A 21,880-nucleotide genomic window follows, 5' to 3' on the forward strand; every position below is an offset into this window, starting at 1 on the left:
ATGCACAGATTAATGGAGATGGGTTAGTTTAGGATATAAGAGCTAGCTAGAAGTATGCATAAGCTAATAGGCCAAGTAGTGATTTAATTGATACAGTTTCTGTGTGGTTATTTTGGGTCTGAGCAACTGGGAACAAACAAACAGCTTCCACCTACAGGGTCTCATGTAGCTCAGACTGATGGAGAACTTGAAATTCTCCTGTCATTTGGGTGCTGGGATTACAAGCATAGGTTACCATGCCTGGCCTAGATAGGCTTCTTTGATTTAGAAATGTATGCTTAATTTTCATTTATAATTAATATTATTATTGATAGAGTCTCTCCATATAGCTCTGGCTGTCGAGAAACTTGTTATGTAGATCAGGCTAGCCTTGAACTCACAGTAATCCACCTGCCTCTGCCTTGAGATTGCTGGGGTTAAAGGCATGCACCACCATGCCCAATTCCATCCATTTTGTAGTTAGATATATACCATTTCTTTTTGCTAGTTTTTGAGATAGTATCACTATATAGCTAAGATTATCCTTCTACACTGTCACACTTGTCTGGTAATTCATTTCTTTTTATCAGGAAATAATATCCCATCATGTTGATGTGTGATGATTTGCTTTTGTTTGTTTGTGTCCCATACAGAAGAATTTGATGTAGGTGTTCTATTTTCATGGATGGGAGAAATAGCTCTTGCCCCTTTTTGTTTTATTTGTATTTTATTCTATTTACCCATCTATTTATTTATTAATAATTTATTTAATGTTATTTTGTTTGCACTGGTGTTTTGCATGCATGTATGTCAGGGTGTTAGATCAGATCATGGAGTTACAAGCTGCCATTTGAGTGCTGGGAATTGAACCCCGGTCCTCTGAAAGAGCAGCCAGTGCTCTTCACTGCTGAGCCATCTCTAAAAACCCTCTATTTTTTTTTAATATTTACTTTTTAAATTCATGTCTATGTATGTCCACGTGTTCATGCAAGGCCAGCAGAGGCCAAAAGGGAGCATCAGAAGCCCCTAGGATTGGAGTCATTGGCTTGTGAGCTGCCACATGAGTGCTGGGAATTAAAACTGGGTCCCCTGGAGCAGGCAGAGGCATTCAGGAGGCAGAGCAGGCAGATCTCTGAATGCCAGCCTGGTCTACAGAGCTAGTTCCAGGACATCCAGGGCTACACAAAGAAACCCTATCTCAAAAAACCAACCAACCAACCAAGAAAGAAAGAAAGAAAGAAAGAAAGAAAGAAAAAAAGAAAGAAAGAAAGAAAGAAAGAAAGAAAGAAAGAAAGAAAAAAAAGAAAAGAAAAAGAAGGAAAAGAAAAAGAAAAAAAGAAAAGGAATGGGCTGGAGAAATGGCTCGGCGGTTAAGAGCACTGACTGCTCTTCCAGAGGACCAGGGTTCAATTCCCAGCACCCACATGGCAGCTCACAACTGTCTGAAAATCCAGTTCTATGGGATCTGACACCTTCACACCAATGAACATAAAATAAAGAGAAATAAATCATAAAAAAAATTTTTAAAAAGATTTAAAAAAAAATAAAAGAAAAACAAAGGAAGTTTGAGAAACTGCCATAATTAAAAAGGGTTTCTCTGTGTAGCCCTGGCTGTCCTGAGTGCTGGGATCATATTTGGGGGTGAACTTTTTGTTTTGTTTATGTGCTGGAGATGGCATTCAGGAGCTTGCACATAAGTTGGCAAGCCCTGGTCTACTAATCTACTCTCAACCTCTAATTCTTGAATTTCTATTAAGGCAACATAATGGTCACAGATCAGCAATCTAGCCTTGTAGCCTTAGAGAGAATACAAATCCCTTGGAAAGGGCCTCTGTGATCAGCAGGGGACACTCCTGTTTCTTCCTTCTTCCTGGATGATAAGGTAGAGAACCACAGGAAGTGGAAGGCAAGGTCCACTCTAGCAGCTCCTGGATGACAAAGACCTTTCTTCAACCAGTACCCAAAGGGAGGGGGGGGAAAGCAGTTGTCAGCATTGCCATGACTCTGGGGTAGATGGACCAGACACTTCACACTGTGCTTAGCTTTTTTTTTTTATTACTTAAAAATAATTCAAATTCCCACTCCCTCCCCTCTTCCCAGTCCCCTCCCATTGCCTCCACCCGCCCTCCCCCCTCCCCCCTCCAATCCTAAGAGAAAGGAATACACCCGTCCTGTGGAAAGTCCAAGGCCCTCCATACTACATCTATGTTGGGCTGATGTGCTTAGCTTTTTAAGAAGCTGCTACCTGGGCCTGGAGAGATGGCTCAGTGGTTAAGAGCAGTGACTGCTCTTCCAGATGGACCTGGGTTCAAGTCCACTCACATGGCAGCTCACAACTGTCTGTAACTCCAGTTCCAGGGGATTTGGCACCCTCACACAGAACAAGAAAGAGAGAGAGAGAGAGAGAGAGAGAGAGAGAGAGAGAGAGAGAGAGAGAGAGAGAGAGAGAGAGAGAGAGAGAGAGAGAGAGAGAGAGAGAGAGTGAGTTTAAGGACAGCCAGAGCTACATAGTGAGATTCTGTCTTAGAAAAAGAGAAGCTGGTGTGTAAATCCTTGTTAGAGCACTCTGCCCAGAGTGTGCAAAGCACTGTGTTCCACCACTAGCATTGCAGAAAATTAAAAGCCATCACAAGATGCAGGCTTCCAACTTTAGACCATTCTCTGGTTACTTTTCTCCTTGCTGTGACCACGTAACTCACAAAACAAAACAAAACAAATTAAGGAAGGAAAGGTGCATTCAAGATCATGGCTTAAGGGACAGAGTCCATCTTGACAGGCAAGGCTGGTCAGGAAGCAGAGAAAATGACTTAAAAAATTCAGTCCAGAATCTCAGTCCACAGGGCAAGAATCTCAATCCACAGTTGACAAGATTAACCATCAGATGTTTACCCTCTTCAACCTGACACCCAAGCATATGCCTTTTTTTTTTTTCCTGACAGATTCTCTCTGAATATCCCTGGCTGCCCAGGAACTCACAATATAGACCAGGCTGGCCTCAAACTCGCAGAGATCCTCCTGCCTCTGCCTCTTGGCCGCTTGAGTGCTGGGATTAAAAACATGTGCCACCATGGCTGGTCAAATACATCATTTTTGAAGTGTAACGTTCCACTCCTGGTCTTTGAAGCCTGTTGCTCTTTTGAACTTTTTTTTTTTCAAGACAGGATTTCTCTGTGTAGCTCTGGCTGTCCTGGAACTCTGCTTTGTAGACCAGGCTGGCCTTGAACTCACAGAGATCCGCCTGCCTCTGCCTCCCAAGTGCTGGGATTAAAGGCATGTGCCACCACTGCCCAAGAAAACATTTTTAATAATACTAACAATATTTTTGTGTGTGTGCACACAAAGACAAATGCACAGCATGCATGTGGAGGTCAGAGGATGACTTTGTGGAGTTGTTTCTTTATGTGGGTTCCAGGGATCCAACCCAGGTCACCAGGGCCACAAACCAAATGCCTTTACCTGCAGGGAAAACAACAACAACCATGTGAGGAAGGAAAAGATTATTTTGCCCATGGCTCAAGGGTAAAGTCTATCATGCTAGAGAAGATATGATCACAGGTGCATGGCTCCTGAATTCACCCAACCTGACATACGTACATTTCATTCCTTCACATATATGTAATTACATATGCTGATTCTGCAGACAAAAAAAATTCTACTCACAATTTTTTAGGTCAATTTGTTTTGTTCTTTTTAAGAAAGGGTCTCACTGGGGGCTGGAGTGATGGCTCAGAGGTTAAGAGCACTGGCTGCTCTTCCAAAGGTCCTGAGTTCAATTCCCAGCAAACCACATGGTGGCTCACAACCATCTGTACTGAGATCTGGTGTGTGGGTATACATCGAGGCAGAATGTTGTATACATAATAAATAAATATATCTTTAAAAAAAAAGAAAGGGTCTCACTGTGTAGACTAGGTTGGCCTGGTACTTGCTACGCAGACCAGACTGGTTTCAAACTCACAGAGATTAAACTGCCTCCTAGGTGCTGTAATTAAAAGCATGCACCACCATGCCCGGATTAATTTTTTTTGTTGTTGTTGTTATTTTTATATTTTATGCATATGACTGTTTTACCTTCTCTTATATATTTGCACCACAAGCATGGCTAGTGGCTCTGAGGGTCCAAAGAGGCAATGGATTTCTTGGAACTGGAGTTCCAGGGAGTTTGTGAGCCACCATGTGCATGAACCAAACCTGGGTCCTCTGCAAGAACAGCAAGTGCTCTTGACCACTGAGCCATCTCTCCAGTCCAATCATGCTATCTCAATTATTGTAAAAGGGTTACATCACCTGCTGAAGTCCCTCAACAGATTTGAGAAGAGCTGGAGAAGGAGCACAAAGGTCCCAGATGCCAGTGAGAAAGCCATGGTACCAGAGAGGGCGGTGCCACATCTTGGAAGGCATGGGCTGAAATTTAGCTGCCAGAGCAACACCTGAAATGCTTGCTCAGACTCCACCTGGTGGCAGTTCAACTTCATCTTCCTGCCTCAGCTCCCTGGTGCTAGGACAGTTAGTGTATATATATATATATATATATATATATATATATATATATATATATATATACATATATATTATAATATATATATATGTGTGTGTGTGTATACCTTTTATAGCCTATACTTTTTATAATGTCACTTTTATAAGCAGCAAAACTTAAAAAAAAAGTAAAACAAAAAAGCCATCTCCAAATAAACAAACAACAACAAAAAAAAAACCCTAACATTTCAATCAAAATAAGTAAATACCTGACTTACTTGGCTACATAAGTGTCTAGTTTTCTTGCTGGGGTCTCCAAGAATCTTAGGGGGAAGTATTTCCTCTCCTGAAATACTGAAAGCACCTATAGACGGGGGCTGTGGGTGCTTGGCTAGGGTGCTGTGTAATGGGAAACTCATGTACTCAACACACATGATAGGTACTCGGTGAAGAACAAGGCTGGGAGAAAGTACACTAAGGGTGAAGATTCAGTTCCTTTGGCTTAGATCATCAAGTGGTAAGCAGCTTCTTGGCACAGTGGGGAGTGTCTGTAGTAATTATAGCCAAACATTCAGGAAGCTGAGAGAGGAGGATTGCCTGAGCCCAGGAGTTCAGGGCCAGACTGGGCAACCTTAGAGAGAGCCTTCTCTCAAAAAACCAAACAAAAAGCCGGGCGGTGGTGGCGCACACCTTTAATCCCAGCACTTGGGAGGCAGAGGCAGGCGGATCTCTGTGAGTTCGAGACCAGCCTGGTCTACAAGAGCTAGTTCCAGGACAGGCTCTAAAAAAGCTGCAGAGAAACCCTGTCTCGAAAAAGCAAAACAAAAAAAAAACAACAACAACAACAAAAAAAAGACAAGAACTAAGCTTCTGTTGAGTACCTTTTGTATACCTGACCCAGTTTCAGAACTTTTGGGATACGTTACATTATTAAATAAAACAAATAAAGATTCTGTAGCTGGGGTTACTTTCTCTTATAAAGAGAATTCACTGTAAGTATGGCACAATATGTAAATACAGCGAATGGGACAGTACAGGTATGACTGCCATGGGAGGGAGGAATGTTGGCGCTGAGAGATGATCCGAGGGTGGAGTGCTTGCTGCACAAATGTGTGGACCTGGGCTTAGGTCAGCATGAGTGCCGGGTCATCCCAGAGAGCCCTCACATAAACTGGCTAGCCGGAGTAGATGAACGGGCACGCTCTGGGTTTCAGTGAGAGCCCTTGTCTCAATATATATGAGGTGGAGAACCACCAAGGAAGACACCCCATGTCAACTTCTGGCTTCTAATCACATGTGCACCCACATGCATATGAACCCATGTTAACTCACACATGTGCAAACACACAAATACACATGTATACACATACACACACAGAGGAAGTTTGGGAATATGGTATGGGAGAGTGGATTGCAATTTATTTTTTTTCTTTTCCTTTTAAATGTTTATTTTTACTTACTATCATTGTGTTACTAGAGGGGCTTGTGCCAGCATGCAAATGTCAGGTCAGAGGACGATGCTTTTTGTTTTTTTTTGTGTGTTTAAGGCAAGGGTTTTGTCCTGTAGCTCAGGAAGGATGCCTCCCAGCTGCACCTCTCAAGTGCTGGGTGCCTCATCACCCCCAATCATCTTTCCTTTTCCTCTTTTATTTATTTCTTTCCTACTTTATTTTATTTTTTATTTTTATTTTTTTTTAAGACAGAGTCTCTGGCTCTCCAGGAACTCACTCTGTAGACCAGGCTGACCATGAACTCACAGAGATCCGCCTGCCTCTGCCTCCTGAGCTCTGGGATTAAAGGCATACACTACGATTCCTGGCTCCTTCTTACTTTCTTTTTGAAAAATATTTATTTTTAATTGTGTGTGTACATGCTTTTATATGGCTATATGTGTATGAGTACAGGTGCCTGTGGAGGCCAGAGGTATTAGATCCCCAGAAGCTGGAGTTGCAGGCGGTTGTAAACTGCCCGGTGTGGGAACTGAGAACTGAAGCTGGTGCTTTAACTGCCGAGCCATCTCTCAGTGAAGCACGATGAACAAAAGCTCAGAGAGAGAAATTGGGGTTCAACCTGAAGATCCGAAAAGCAAAGCAGTCAGCCGTTGGCTCTTATCTCAACCTCAGACTGAAATGGTGATCCTGCCTCCAGGAATCTCAGAGTGAGACTGTGTCTGGGAGCTGTTTTCTTCTGTTTTATAACCCTCTTTAGAGCTGAGATTAAAGGTGTGCACCACCCGGTTTCTATGGCAAACTAGTGTGGCTACTGGGATTAAAGGTGTGTGTTACTACTGCTTGGTCTGTAAGGCTGACCAACGGGGCTGTTTTACTCTCTGATCTTCAGGCAAGTTTTATTTATTAAAATACAAATGAAATGCCTCTACATCTCAGTCCTTACTTTCTTCTTTTTTAATGATTATCTTTATTTATGTGCATGCGTGTGTGTCTGTGTGTATGTATGCTGTGTGTGGGTGCCCTTCGAGGCTAGGCAAGAGTGTCTGTTTGATCCCTTGTGGCCAGAGTTTTAGGTGAGCCATGCATTGTTGGAAACTGAATGCGGGTCCTTAGGAAGAGCTCTTAATCACCAAGCCATTTCCAGCCCCCGTGGTCAGTTTCTTTCCCTTTGCAGCACTCTGTTGGGACTTGGAGCCTCGCACAGTGCTTGAGAGGAGCTCTGTTGCTAACCCACACCTTCAACCTGAGTTCCCTTTTCTCTCCCCCCACCCTTTTGAGACAAGGCCTCAGCAGGCAGCCAGTGGACCGAAATTTTAAAGTGGCCAGGAGAGCCCTCTTTGGAGAGGGTTTCTTCCAGCTGCCAGAATGAGGGGAAGGAATGCTTCAGGGAGATTTCTTGGGAAGATTTCCAGGCATCAGGCACAATTCAGAAGATCCTTAGAAGCAGGCCTGGGGGGAGAGGCTGGGGAACAGGGTAGATTGAAGTCCCTTAGAAAGACATTAGGCTTTAGACACTGAGCAAAAAGGTATTTAAAACATCTTTCAATACTAGCTTGCTGGCTCTTCTTCCCTGGGTCTGGCTTGGCGTGTGTGGATGTGTGCCCATGCCAATGCCATCAGCCGGGGAGCTCTCTGGACTAGTCCCTGCAGCTTCCACCAGCCTCCTTCCTAGGCTGGGGTGTGGATCACTCCACCCCGTTCAGCTGTTTTTATCACACACGTTTCCCAATCCAAGTGCAAACTAAAGGTATGTGGTGGGGTCCACTCCACAACCTGTCTCCCCTTCTCTCCAGACATTGATTCTAGGCCAATCACTGTGGGAACCTCCCAGTGGGACAAGTCAGAGCCAGGACCCAGAGGAGACACTGGGAATGCAGAATAGTAAGCAACAAATCACCCTGCGAATCTGAAGATCCCCTTCCCCACCTCCCTCCACACTCCTACCCCTGGCCTGACACAATGGCTGGGTGGGGCTGAGGAACTGGCTTCCTCTGTGGAGATGGAAATCTGGGCCTTCAGTTCCCGCCCCAAAGACACAGGGATATTTATTTGGAGACACTGGGCAGCATTTGGTGCTCCAAAGGGGCAGGAAGATAGGCTGAAAACAGAAACTACCCCAAACCATAAAGGTAAATTCCTGGATGGGGGTGGGAGGGCTCTGCAGGTGGGAGGGAGAAGAAGAGAGGTTCCCTTTGTGCCAAGTGTGGTTGGCTCACATCAAGGCAATAGGTTGGAGTTTGGGGAGACAGACAGTTGTACAAGTGGTAGGAGCGATGGCCAGACATCCCTTCGCTGAGAGGGATAGGCATGCGCTCTGTCAGCCCAGCCTGCCAGGACCACCCCATTCTCACCTGAACCACCGCCACTTAGCAGGGCAGGTGAGGGTGTGCACACAAAGCAACTCTCCCTCCATACCTGGGTTCCAGCCTTTTCTAACCTCCAACACCTTGGATGCCGGATTCTTCACATCCTCTAGGCCCTGTGTGCGCATGTGGAGCCTGGTGTGGTTGGGGGTGGTGGTGTCCGGTTGGGAGGAGGATCGGATTCCTGTTTCCTGCCCCTACTCACTCAGCCCTAGGAGGTGACGGAGAGTGGAGGGAACTGGAGGGTAAGTGCTTGGGGCCCCGACTCTCTGGGCCCTGTGAAAGGCCTGAGTTGTGAGTGGGGAAGGAAGTAAATGTAGGTACCTGGGGTGGGGAAGAGTGAGTTCCCTGAAGGGGCAGAGGCTGTGGAGCAGGAGACCACTGCCCAATGAGGGGCTTCATGGCAGCGTGTAGGGGCCCCAAGTGAGCTGCAACCTAAGGGGCCCCTGATGTCTGTCCTTTCTCAAGAACCTCAGCCGGACCTGGAAGGCTATTTTGATCATACAGGGAATTTAGGGTCTCTCTTGTGTCCCAGCTCTAGTCCTCATCCTCCTTGTCAAAAGGAAGAGAAGCCCAGGTCTCTCAGTCTCAGTGCTGTGGGTTCAATGCTTTGGCCTGGGGTGGTGGCGGCCTCCCAGGCTTCCGGGCAGGACCCAGCCTCCCATTGGAGCTTTTCTCTGACCAGGCCCAGGTGTGGCAGGGCTAAGAGGATGGGGAGCAGAAGAGACCAGGCTGGGGCCTCCGGTCTCCTGGGGTCAGAGGCTCCAGGAATCTTCATGGCAGGAAAAGGAGACTAAAAATAATCCGGAAAGGGAGAGTCCGGAGAGGGGAACTGGGAAATGGGAGGGGGAGGGGAAGCTAGAGCAGGGAAACAGTGATACATCCCTCAGCTCAGGCCCTGGCTTGCACGTGTGCGTGCGTGCGTGTACGCACTCTCGTACACACATACTTTACTCAGATAGCATAGAACATGCGCACACTATACTCACACGACACATCGAGAGCCACCACTGACCCCACTTCTCCCCAGCATACCTCCCAGGGCACACCCAACTCTCTCATCCAGAACTACATAACAGTGCACAGTAACTTCCATCAACTCCTACACAAGGTGACTGGACCAGCAAGCTGAGTTCCCAGCTCTGCATCTTACTGACCTCAGTTACCCTGCCTTGCCGTCCTCCCCAACAGCTTGTTCTTAGCCCCACTGTGTCCCCTAGCCTGACTGTGGCAGCAGAAGTCAAAGGATAGAGAAACTGGCCAAGGCAGCACCCCAGAGACTGAGGCAGGAGGATCAGAAGTTTGATCTCAAAAAAAAAGCTGTCCAGGAAGGTCCGGGAAGGGGCAGGATGAGGGGTGAGAGGTGAAGACGGTGTGATGAGGAGGAAGGGAGGGAAGTATACTTCCAGTCTTCTCGCTCTTGACTCAAAAACAGTTCCAGGCAGCCTCAGTCTACCCATGGGGGAAAGGGGACACTGAGGAGCACTTTCTCCCTCCACTCTCCTCAGGGGATGATTTCCACAGTACACCTCCCTCCTTGGAAACACTCAGAAGACGATGTCAGCCCAGTCCCTTCCTGCAGCAACGCCCCCTACCTTGAAGCCCCCTCGGATCATCCGCCCCCGCCCCCCTTCTCGCCATCGGGCTCCACACTCCCCGGGGCCTCCCCAAAACGGCTCCCCTTCGAAAGCACTTCCTCAAATTCCCAATGATGCATCAGCCTCAATGTGCACCTCCATCTTCTGGGAGCCCCCAACATCTTCCCTGAAGCCCCCTGCCCTCCTGCCCCCTTCAGTTTCCAGAGCCAGTCTGGACTCCCAGACTTCCCCTGACTCGCCTTCCAGCACGCCCAGTCCCAGTCCAGTGTCCCGGCGCTCCGTCTCCCCAGAACCAGCTCCTCCCTGCTCTCCAGTGCCCCCACCCAAGCCCTCTGGATCTCCCCGAACACCTCTGCCCTCGCTCCCTATGCCCCTCCAGGATGGCTCTGCCTCGGCCCCTGGCACGGTTCGCAGACTGGCCGGCAAGTTTGAATGGGGGGCTGAAGGCAAAGCCCAGTCCTCAGACTCCCTGGAGCGATGCTCCCAAGGGGGCACTGATGTGAATGGGGAGAGAGAGACTCCCCCAGCCATCCCTTCCGGGAATGGGTCCCAGGAGAATGGCACTCCAGGTAAGCATATGTTGAGTAGCCTCAACACAGCTAGATCGTCTTTGTTTTCGGTTCTCAAAAACAGGGACTCTAAAGGGCTAGCATTTCTAATGTAGAAATGCTACATTAGACAGGGTGGATGAGATCTACAGATACCTGGGGTTAGTCCTTTATGCGGGGGAAGAGTCTGTGATGGGATGAGTAAGGTCCCAAGGACTTTCTCCTTAGACAATCCCTTCTGCTACAGATGCTGCCCTGGCCTGCCCTCCTTGCTGCCCCTGTGTCTGCCATGTAGCAAAACCTGGCCTGGAGCTCCGATGGGTGCCTGTGGGGAGTTCTGATGACATCCTCAGGGTCCCCTGCCGGGCATCCCCACTGCGAGCCTCCCGCTCCCGCATCAACCCACCGGTCATCAGCCACCCTCCAGTGGTCCTCACATCTTACCGCTCCACTGCCGAGCGCAAACTCCTACCTCCCCTCAAGCCCCCCAAGCCGACTCGAGTCAGACAGGATACCAGCACCTCCGGGGAGCTTCCACAGCCGGACCTGGAACTGCCTTCAGAAGATGGGATCCAAACAGGTACAAGGACATGGAAGGGTTAGAACGTGGAAGGTAGGGAGAGAGGACAGGGCCTGGAGTGGCCTCTGGGCTTTGAGGGCACAGTGTGGAGGATTAGGGGCCCGCTACAACCCTACCAAGCTTTTCCCTTTTCTCCCAGCTGCTGCTCAGGAGCTGAGGGGGTCAGTCTTCGCTGGGGCTGGGACTCAGTGTCTTGGGCTGGGGACTGAAGGCTAGCTCTGGTCATTCTGAGTTCTCTCTCCAGGGGACAGGCCTGAAGAAGCACCTCAGAATGTTCCTCCTGCGGCCTTGGAGGGAAGGTACTCAACTCCCCCCAACCATGTTCCTCCTCCTCTCCTCACCTCACGCTGCCTTTCATGCAAGGGCAGGCTAACTTCAAGTCCAGATGAATACTATCTTATGGTGGGACAGGGATCCAGAGACAAGGAGCCCAGGTTTCTAATCTGATCTCTGTTCCTTACTAATTATGAAGCCTTAAATAAATTCTCATTTTCTGGGTCTCAGTGTCTGTCTCTAAGAAGCAGGAATAAGCTTGGTTCTGTTCCATGTGGTTATTGAGGAATAATATTGCAAAAACTCTGGGCTCAAGATAGGTTTAGTGGCCCAGGCTATAATCCCAGCACTCAGCAGACTGAGATAGGAAAATCAGGAGTTGAGGACAGCCTGGGATATATATCACAGTTCATTTTCAAAACAACAACAACAAACCAAAAATAAAACAAAAACCAAAACAACAAACAAACAAACCAAAGGCAGAGTCAAGCTCTACTTTAATTTTCTTATTTATCTTCTAGAGAGTCTGTATTAAAATTATTTTTTAAGCTTTTTGTTTGTTTGTTTTGTTTTGTTTTGAGACAGGGTTTCCTAGCCACCCTGGAACCAGCTCTTGTAGATCAGCCTGGCCTCGAACTCACAGAGATCAGCCTGCCTTTGCCTCCCAAGTGCTAGGATTAAAGGCATGTGCCACCACTGCCTGGTTTAAGATTTATTTTTAATTGTGTGTGTGTGTGTGTGTGTGTGTGTGTGTGTGTGCCTGTGTGTCTCTCCAGGTACTTATGGAGGCCAAAACAGTGGGATCTCCCCTTGCAGGCTGAGTTACAGGTAGTTGTAAGCCACCTGATATAGATGCTGGGAATCAAACTCAGGTCCTCTGTATGGGTAGTACATGCTCTTAACCACTGAGCCATTTCTCAAACCATCAATTAAAATGATTGTTAGCAAAACCATTGGGCAAACATGGCCATCTCTTATGCTTTCCAGTCTTGCTGATCATCTTAGATAGATTGTTTTAATATTAGAAGTAATAATCCAGGTATGCTGATTTGTTTAGAAAGTATTTACTACAGCCAAGCAGTGGTGGCACACACCTTTAATCCCAGCACTCGAGAGGCAGAGGCAGGAGGATCTCTGTGAGTTCGAGGCCAGCCTGGTCTACAGAGCAAGTTTCAGGACAGGCCCATAGCTACTGAGAAACTCTGTCTTGGGAGAGAGAGAGAGAGAGAGAGAGAGAGAGAGAGAGAGAGAGAGAGAGAGACAGAGAGAGAGACACAGAGAGAGAGACACAGAGACACACACAGAGAGAGAGAGACACAGAGAGAGAGACACAGAGAGAGAGAGAGATAGAGAGAGACAGACAGAGAGAGAGCGACAGAGAGAGACAGAGAGACAGAGACAGAGAGAATATTTCCTTCAGCAACTTTTAGCTAGAGAATGGCTGAATGGCTGATAACTAAGAGAGGGGAGCCAGTGAGCCACAGAGTGAGAGTTTGACCATGTGGAGTTTGTCTAAGCCACAAGGAAGACTTTCTGGACAGTACTTCTGTGTGAGAGAGCTGCAGGGAGGGACTTGAAGTATCGACTGCACAGTAGTGAAGGGAACAGGAATGGTTGGGGCCTGCTTTGCCAGGCACATAGGAACATCTGGAGTTTGATCTGGGAGCTCTCAGGACCCCCTCCACGCAAATTCAAAGCAGTGTGCTTTTGAATTCTGTATGTCTCTCCTCTTCTATCCTGAGAATCACACACTCAGAATGGATCTCACATGTTTTTCTTTTCTTCCTCCACAGGGATGAGGAAGGGCTGGAGGGGTTGAAGGAGCAGCAGTGGGAGCTGCCCCTGCAGGACGGTAGGTCTCTCCTGTGCCAGGCAGGAGGGAAGGGTTCTGAGCCCTGGCCCTCCCTGATGTTCCCTGTCTACCTTCCAGAACCTTTATACCAGACCTACAGAGCAGCTGTGCTCTCAGAGGAGCTATGGGGTGTGAGCGAGGACGGGAGCCCCTCTCCGGCTAATCCCGGAGAAGCTCCCACCTTCTCCAGGCTCCCTGGACCTCGAAACACTCTATGGCAGGAGCTCCCAGCTGTACGAGCCAGTGGCCTCTTAGAGAGCCTAAGCCCCCAGGAAAGACGCATGCAGGAGGTGGGTACCACAGGGTGGGACTGACCTGAGTCGGGGCCTGCTGTGAGTGGCTGGCTCTCTACTGTGGCCCTGCTCTCCTATCTAGAGCCTGTTTGAGGTGGTGACCTCAGAGGCCTCCTACCTACGCTCCCTGAGGCTACTGACCGACACCTTCGTCCTGAGCCGGGCTCTCCGGGACACACTCACTCCTCGGGATCACCACACACTTTTCTCCAACGTGCAGCGTGTCCAGGGTGTCAGTGAGCGGTCAGTGGACCTTGGGCTGCTGAATGGGGCCTTCTTAGCTTTCTCCCTCACCCAGATCTTTCCTCCCAGACTTTCTTTCCCTCCATTCATTGCCTCCTCTACGCTTTCAGGTTTCTAGGGACATTACTGTCCCGTGTTCGCTCCTCCCCACACATCAGCGACCTGTGTGACGTGGTGCATGCCCACGCAGTTGGTCCTTTCTCAGTGTACGTGGATTATGTACGGAACCAACAGTACCAGGAGGAGACCTATAGCCGCCTTATGTGAGTACACTGGCTTCCCCCACCCCCGGGAATGTGTTCCAAGACCACCGGTGGATAGTACTATCCTTATACATCCATCTCTAAGAAAATGATTTATAAATTAGGCCCAGTGTGAGATTAACAATGGCTAATCATAAAATAGAAAAACTAGAGCAATATGATGTAATAAAATTGTCATCATCACTACTCTTGCACTTGGTGGACATTAGTAAGTAAATTAAAGATTATGAGAACACAGCTCCATGATACACGACAGTTTGACAGACAGGACAGCTACTAAGTGATTGATAGGTGGGTAGTACATGGACATGAATACACTGGATAAAGAAATCATTAGTGTTCCAGATGAGATAGGGTAGGGCACCGTTGCTGGTCAGAAAGACATTCATTTCAAAATGTACGAATTGTTGCTTCTGGAATGTTCTGTTTAATGGCGTTGGGTAATTGAAATTATGAAGACAGAACTACAGAGATGGGGGACTTCTGTATCTCAGAGCTGGAGGAACCTATGAAGTCATGTTAAGGCTGAGACCAGAGCTGGCTGGAGGGTGGAGGCCCCTATTTCAGGGACCGCCTAGGCATCTGGGCTTTCTTGACAGGGACACTAACGTGCGCTTCTCTGCGGAGCTGCGACGGCTGCAGAGCCTCCCCAAATGTGAGCGGCTCCCACTGCCATCTTTCCTGCTACTACCCTTCCAGCGGATCACCCGGCTCCGAATGCTGCTGCAGGTACTGTTCTGGCTTGGTGCCTGTTCCGTCCGACCAGTTCTGCAATGGAAACTCTCTCCAAGGCCTCTGGTCTACTTATCACTTCCTATCCCACCATGACCACAGACTTTCTCTCAGGGAGACATCTTCCAACCTCAGCTCCCTAAACGCCTCTGGGGAGCAGAAAGAACCTTCTAGACTTTCTTTGGCTCAGTCTCTAACTAATTGAGATCTCCAAAGGGACAAGCAGTGGGTTTGGGAAAGAATGAGAAAATAAACCTTAGATATTCCAGTGATTGCGGGCTTCAAAGGGCCATGGTAAATAGATTTATAGTGTGTCTATAAAATTCAATTTTTATGGTGGCTGTATATTGGGGTTGAACACTATAGCTTAGTGGTAGACAGCTTGCCTACCTAGAGTGTACTAGACTAGGCCTTGGATATAATCTCCAGTGCCACTAACTAAATAAAATGTAAATAAATGAAAAAGTTCCTTAGTGGAATAATACTGGGGGAAAAATGGGGGTTTTACGAAACATTTTTTTTATATCTATTTGTGTGTGTGTGTGTGTGTGTGTGTACATGGACGTCAGAGGACAATGTGCAGAAGTCAGTTTGCTTTTTGCATCACCTGGATCCGGGGATCAAATATAGGTCTTTAGGTTTGACTGAAAAACGCTTTTCCCTGCTGAGCCATTGCAGGACACCTTGCAGGAGCCAATTCTCTCTATGTAGGTCCCACAAAAACTGTTACCCTCTGAGCCAGAGAAACACCTTTCAACCCAAAGTATAGACTTCCCTTTGACTAATTCACCTAGTATGGGAATTTTGAAAAAGATTTATATGAGCCGGGCAGTGGTGGCGCACGCCTTTAACCCCAGCACTCTACAGGCAGAGGCAGGTGATTCTCTGTGAGTTTGAGGCCAGCCTGGTCTACAGGAGTTAGTTTCAGGACAGGCTCCAAAGTTACAGAGAAACCCTGTCTTGAAAAAAAAAATATTTATGTGTTTTGCCTGCATGTATGTATGTGTGCCTGGTGCCAGTGGAGGTTAGAAATGTGAACTGGATCCTCTGGAGCTGGAGTTACAGACAGTTATGAGCTACCCTGTGGGTGCTGGGAACTGAACTCGTGTCTTCTGAAAGAATATTGAGTGCTCTTAACTGTTGAGCCATCTCTCTAGCTCCCCCCTCCAGTTTTGGAATTTTCTCTTTCTTTTTCTTTTTTAGACAAAAACCTCGCTATGTAGTTATGGCTGGCCTGCTATGTTGCTATGTATTCCTGGCCTGACTCCAAGAGATCTTGACCAGACCTCTAGAGTGCTGGGATTAAAAGTGTGCACCCCATGCCCAGCAGTACTGGAATCTTTTTTTTCCTCAGATGGCTTGCTTGCTTTCTTCCTTCCTTCCTTCCTTTCTTTCTTTCTTTCTTTCTTTCTTTCTTTCTTTCTTTCTTTCTTCCTTTCTTTCTTTCATGTCTGAGTGCTCTACCTGCATGAAGATTGACAGAAGAGGGTATCAGATGTAACTGGAGGTTTCTTTCCTGCCCACCAGTTCCCAAATAACCACTCTGACGCTTAATATTAATTACAAATGTTAGGCTTATTATCAACTAGTCCTTATAACTTAAATTAATCCATTTGTATTATCCTATGTTTACCACAAAGCTCGTGGTTTGTACCTCACATCTTGCTTTTCCACAGCAGCTAGCGTCTCCCAGACTCCGCCTTCTTTTTCCCTCCCTCCTTGCTTTGATTTCCTGCCTAGCTTTATTCTGCCCTGTCATAAGCCAAAGCAGCTTCTTTATTAATAATGGTAATAAAACATTCACAGCATGGAGAGGGGCATCCCACATCAATCAGATCCCATTATAGATAGTTGTGAGCCACCATGTGGGTGCTGGAGTTTGAACTCAGGACCTCTGGAAAAGCAGCCAATGCTCTTTTTTTTTAATTTTTTATGGTTTATTTAACTTTATTTTATGTGCATTGGTGTGAAGGTGTCAGATCCCCTAGAACTGGATTTTCAGACAGTTGTAAGCTGCCATGTGGGTGCTGGGAATTGAACCCCGGGTCCTTGAGAAGAGCAGCCAGTGCTCTTAACTACTGAGACATCTCTCCAGCCCCAGTATTTTGAAATCTTAGTACAAAGAGTGTCCAACTAGATGCTGCTGTTGCTATTGTCTTCTTTTTCTCTTTCTTTGTTATGAGACAGTTGGCTTTCCTTTTTGTTGTTGGTTTTTTTGTTCGTTTGTTTTTGTTGTTGTTTTTATCTTTTTAAAACCTCACTACCCAGCCCAGGCCTCAAACTTGCAGTCATCTGCCTCGGCTTCTGGAGTGCTGGGATAACAGGTGTGTACAGCGTGTGAGAGCAGGAACCATTATTTATTTATTTGATTTTTTGAGACAGAGTGTCTTTGTGTAGCTTTGGACACTGTCCTAGAACTCACTCTGTAGACCAGGGTGGCCTCGAACTCACAGAGATCCGCCCGCCTCTGCCTCCTGAGGGTTGGGACTAAAGGCGTGCGCCACCACTGCCCGGCCCAGGAACCGTTATTTACATGACTTAATAAAGGAGGAAACTGGGTGCAGTTTCAGTAATTTGGCCTAGGCCATGCAAAAGTAATCCCAGCTTTGCGGAGGGTTGACAGAAGGATTTAGAGTTCAAGGCCAGCCAGGACTGCTTAGCAAAAATGCTGTCTCAGAAAAACATACACACTAAAAATAAAGACATAGAAATCCAGGCATTTCTAACTGCCCTGCTATATTGTTAGGCTATTGATTATTATTATTTTTTAAAAAAAGACCCCCTCCGCTGGGCGGTGGTGGCCCACGCCTTTAATCCCAGCACTCAGGAAGCAGAAGCAGGCGGATCTCTGAGTTCGAGGCCAGCCTGGTCTACAAGAGCTAGTTCCAGGACAGGCTCTAGAAACTACAGGGAAACCCTGTCTCGAAACAAACAAACAAACAAACAAAAAAACAAAAAAACCAAGACCCCCCTCCCAAGCATTTATGGCGTGCCCAGGACTGTGCTAAGTCCTCTTTAAATATCACCTCGAATCCTCACAATATTGTTAATGTGCTAAATAGATATCAGCTGCATCTTATAAGTGGGGAAACTGAGGCTCTGAGCAGCAAGTAATAGGACTTTGCTCAGGCTCTGGCAGCTGGTAAGCGGTAGGTCTCATGGCCTTGCTAAGGAGTATCTTGGGAGCCCTGTAAATCCTGATCGGAACATTTGGCAAAGCTGGGCCGAGTCCACAGCGTCTCAGAATTTAAGGGAAATGGAGGATCTCAGTCACCCTTCCCTCTTTCTTTCCAGAACATCCTGGGCCAGACAGAGGAGGGGTCCAGTCGCCAGGAGAACGCCCAGAAGGCCCTGGGTGCTGTGAGCAAGGTGGGCAGGATGGAAGCGGAGGAGGGAAGGTGCCAAGTGGTAGAGGAGAAGTGGAAGGGTGCAGGTGGCTGCTGGCTGGGATTGGTGACTCAGTTCCCCTCACCAGATCATCGAGCGCTGCAGCGCTGAGGTGGGGCGCATGAAGCAGACAGAAGAATTGATCCGCCTCACCCAAAGGTTGCGTTTCCACAAGGTCAAGGTTAGTCCTGCCCAGACTCTCCGTCTTGCCTTTCCTCACCATGCTGCGAGGCTAAACCCTTCATTTTCTCCTCTCAGGCTCTACCCCTGGTCTCTTGGTCACGGCGCCTGGAATTACAGGGGGAGCTGACAGAGTTGGGATGTCGGAGGGGGGGCGTGCTCTTCACCTCCCGCCCCCGCTTCACTCCCCTCTGCCTGCTGCTCTTCAGCGATCTGCTGCTTATCACTCAGCCCAAGAGGTGGGTCCTGCGTGGGAGGGGAACAAGCCCAAGCTAGAGTGGAGAAGAGGCATCTAGCAGGACGCACCTGCTCTCCTCTGAACACCCTCTTCCCTGGGTAGTGGGCAGCGGTTGCAGGTTCTGGACTATGCCCATCGCTCCCTGGTGCAGGCCCAGCAGGTTCCTGACCCATCTGGACCCCCTACATTTCGCCTCTCCCTTCTAAGCAACCACCAGGGTCGTCCTACCCACAGGCTACTCCAAGCCTCCTCACTGTGAGTCATGACTCTAGAAAACACTTTTGGGGGTTGGGGATGTGGCTCAGTGGAAGAGAGCTTTCCCAGTATGCATGAGACTCTGGATTCAGTCCCGGCACTGCAAGAGAGGACAAACCAACATAGTGGTATACCCTATAATCTGAAGTGAACACAGGAGACTGGAGTCGGTAGGAGGACCGTATGTTTGAGGCCTGCCTGAGCAGCCTTGTCAAAACCTGCAAACAAGCAAGCCACCCTAGGACGGTCACCTGACCTCTCTATATTCTATTGCTCCCCTCTGTCCTCCATGACCCCTATTTTATGTTCTTGGGTCACCTGTGAACCTCCTATATTCACCACTAGGTCGGACATGCAGCGCTGGCTGGGGGCCTTTCCCACCCCAGGTCCCCTTCCCTGTTCCCCAGACACCATCTATGAAGACTGTGGTAAGTATCTCCCAAGAGGAGGAGGGAAAATGTGAGTCCTAAGGGGGATATGGGATAATAACTAAAAAGAAAGGGGATTCCACTGTGGTGTAACTCATCCTCCATCAGAGTGTTCCCAGGAGCTGAGCTCAGAGTCTTCCACACCGTCTAAGACAGAGGGGCAAAGCCTGGATTCCCAGCCCCCCCGCAAGCATCCCCACAAGAATCCTGAAGGTGAGAGAGCCTTTCATGTACTCACTCAGCAAATATTCATTGAGCACCATGAGCCAAACAGAGTGTTTTAAGCTCTGCTGATAAAAGCATTTCTCCCCCTGGCAGTGCCGGGATCGAGTCCAGGGCCTTACACATTATAGGCGAGTGCTGTACTAATGAGCTACACCCCACAGCCCTGGAGTATACTCTTTTGAGGGGATGGTGGTTTCAAGACAGAGTTTTTCTGTAGCTTTGGAACCTGTTCTGCTGTTCTGGAATTAACTCTGTAGACCAAGCTAACCTTGAACTCACAGAGATCCGCCTGCCTCTGCCTCCCAAATGCTGGGATTAAAGGCCCATACCACCGCCGCCTGGCTGGAGTATACTTTCTAGCAGAGGGATCAGACAATAAAGGCTAAGTGAGCCAGGCATGGGGGCACTGATGTTGGTCTCTGATTCTGTCACTTGAGAGGCACAGGCTATTAATCTCTGTGAGTTCAAGGCCAGTCTGTCCTACACAGCGAGTTTCAGGACAGCCAGGGTCACATAGACTCTTTTGCTCTTCCCCCTCCCCCACCCCCAAAGATAGATTTCTCTATGTAGCCCTGGATGTCCTGGAACTCTCTGTAACCAGGCTAGGCTCGAACTCACAGAGATCTGCCTGCCTTTGCCTCCCAAGTGGTAGGATTAAAGGCATGCACCACCGCTGCCTGGATGAGACCCTTCCTTAAAAAAAAAAGAAATAAAATAGAATTCCAGTACTAGGAGCTCATTTTGTACAGCCCATATGTGTAGTCCCAGTACTGGAGAGGTTGAGGCAGGAGGATTTCTGTTTGATTGAGTTTTATAATGAGTTCTGAACCAGCTACATCTAGATACCAAGACACTGTCTCAAACAAAACAAGTCTAAATGGGATAAGTAGATATAAATAATATGTAGTATGTTAGAAGGGGATGAGTGCCCTGGAAAAAGCAAGGAGTAAGGAAGAAGAGAGTTCTGGGGTTTGGTAGGATCTCAAATAGTCCAGTGAGATAGACCTCACTAGGAGGCAATGTGTGAGCCTGACTGGGTGCTCAGTCTAAGTATTCAGTGCCTGGAGGAAGAGTAGACCAGCTGGAGGCCATGAGCTGAGCGAAGGCCCAGGACCTGGTGTGCATAAAGGAGCTGCAGGGAGGCCAGTGTGCCTAGACTGATCCAGAAGAGGAACTGGGAACAAATGAGGTCACAGGGAATAACAGATAAGATCCTGCAGCCCCTTGCAAGAATTCTTTTTTAGATTTATTTTTATTTGTTTTTTAGATTTATCTTTTTATTATTTTATGTGTAGGAGTGTTTTGCCTATATGCATGTCTGTGCACATGTGTATGCCTGGTGCCAGCCGAGGTCAGAAGAGTCCCTGGAGACTGGAGTTAAAGATGGTTGTGGGTTTCCATGTGGGTGCTGGGAGTCGAACCTGGGTCCTCTGGAAGAACACTAATTTCTCTTAACTTCTGAGCCAGTTCTCAAGCCCAGGAGTTCTTCTGGTTGAGTAACAAGAGCAGGACCTGACCTAGAACTGCCACAGCCCCTTCCAGATGCTTCTGGGAGAGGTGGTAACTGAGTTTGAATACTCGACTCTGCTTCTCCACTACTCCCCAACCCACCATGAACTGAGACCCCAGAGGGCCTTCTTCCCCAGCCACCGGACCTCGGCCCCTGCTCCCCACAAGCCTATTTTTCTTTCCCCAGGTTGGCTTAAGGGGCTTCCTGGAGCCTTCCCTGCCCAGTTGGTGTGTGAAGTCACTGGAGAACACGAAAGGAGGAAGCATCTTCGCCAGCATCAGAAGCTTCTTGAGGCTGTGGGACCCTCTCCAGACACTTCTGACACCCCTCAACCCTAACGCAGGCCAGGGAGAGGGCACAGATTGGGACACTGGCAGCAGCATGGAGAAGATGAAGTCTGCCCATCTATCCGTATCCCTCTACCGTCTGTTTGCTGCCAGAGGAAACACTACCTCTAGTGGAACCAACGGAGCTAGAGCTTCAGGACCGAGCAGCTAATGAAACAGGCCATCTGAGCCCACAGCAGGGAATAATGAGGATGGCTTGACGTGCTGCCAATGGAGATAGCACAGTGTCCAAGGTTGAGACCCTGGCTATCGACTACCACCACAGAAGAAGCCGGGCAATGCATTGAGAAATGGCATTACTGGCGTAGTCCTGAAGACAACAGGGATGGATAGGAGCCCATTCAGCCAAAGAAGATGGTGGTTTGGACCCAAGAGACCAGTAGTTATTCTACTTGGTTCTACAGAAGCCACACTGATCCTACCCTTTGAGTATAGAAAGCATTAAATTAATCTAGTACTTCTATTTCTGGACTACTTCCTATACCCTTTCAAACCACTTCCTTTGTTCCAGAAGAATCCAGAGTGTGTCTCGGAGGACATGTGTACACATGTGTCCATGTGTATATGTATCTAGGAAGGCAGTTCTGCTGAATGTGGTGTTTGTGTGCATGAAAGAGAAAGGGAGAGAGAGAGAGAGAGAGAGAGAGAGAGAGAGAGAG

The 21,880-nt window shown here is 48.0% G+C and overlaps 1 protein-coding gene across 4 annotated transcripts; it reads left to right on the forward strand.

Annotated features, from left to right (window-relative positions):
* The first annotated feature begins 7,984 nt into the window (after positions 1-7,984).
* On the forward strand, positions 7,985-21,364 carry Arhgef15 (Rho guanine nucleotide exchange factor 15). Of its 4 annotated transcripts, XM_038328959.1 has the most exons (17): positions 7,985-8,035; positions 8,383-8,514; positions 9,778-10,436; positions 10,663-10,995; positions 11,240-11,294; positions 13,062-13,120; positions 13,199-13,410; positions 13,496-13,656; positions 13,767-13,919; positions 14,519-14,648; positions 17,946-18,020; positions 18,127-18,219; positions 18,297-18,457; positions 18,559-18,711; positions 19,057-19,139; positions 19,248-19,352; positions 21,061-21,364. In XM_038328959.1, the coding sequence occupies exons 3-17, from the start codon at positions 9,827-9,829 to the stop codon at positions 21,210-21,212; spliced, it is 2,535 nt and encodes an 844-aa protein (XP_038184887.1). In that variant the 5' UTR covers positions 7,985-8,035; positions 8,383-8,514; positions 9,778-9,826; the 3' UTR covers positions 21,213-21,364. The 4 variants fall into 4 exon arrangements, with proteins under 4 accessions (XP_038184887.1, XP_038184889.1, XP_038184888.1 ...); XM_038328960.1 differs by lacking the exon at positions 8,383-8,514 and having other exon boundaries at positions 7,986-8,035; XM_042055031.1 differs by lacking the exon at positions 7,985-8,035 and having other exon boundaries at positions 8,114-8,514.
* Positions 21,365-21,880: the final 516 nt, after the last annotated feature.

The sequence above is a fragment of the Arvicola amphibius genome, chromosome 4, assembly GCF_903992535.2.
Source record: "Arvicola amphibius chromosome 4, mArvAmp1.2, whole genome shotgun sequence".
Lineage (NCBI taxonomy): Eukaryota > Metazoa > Chordata > Mammalia > Rodentia > Cricetidae > Arvicola > Arvicola amphibius.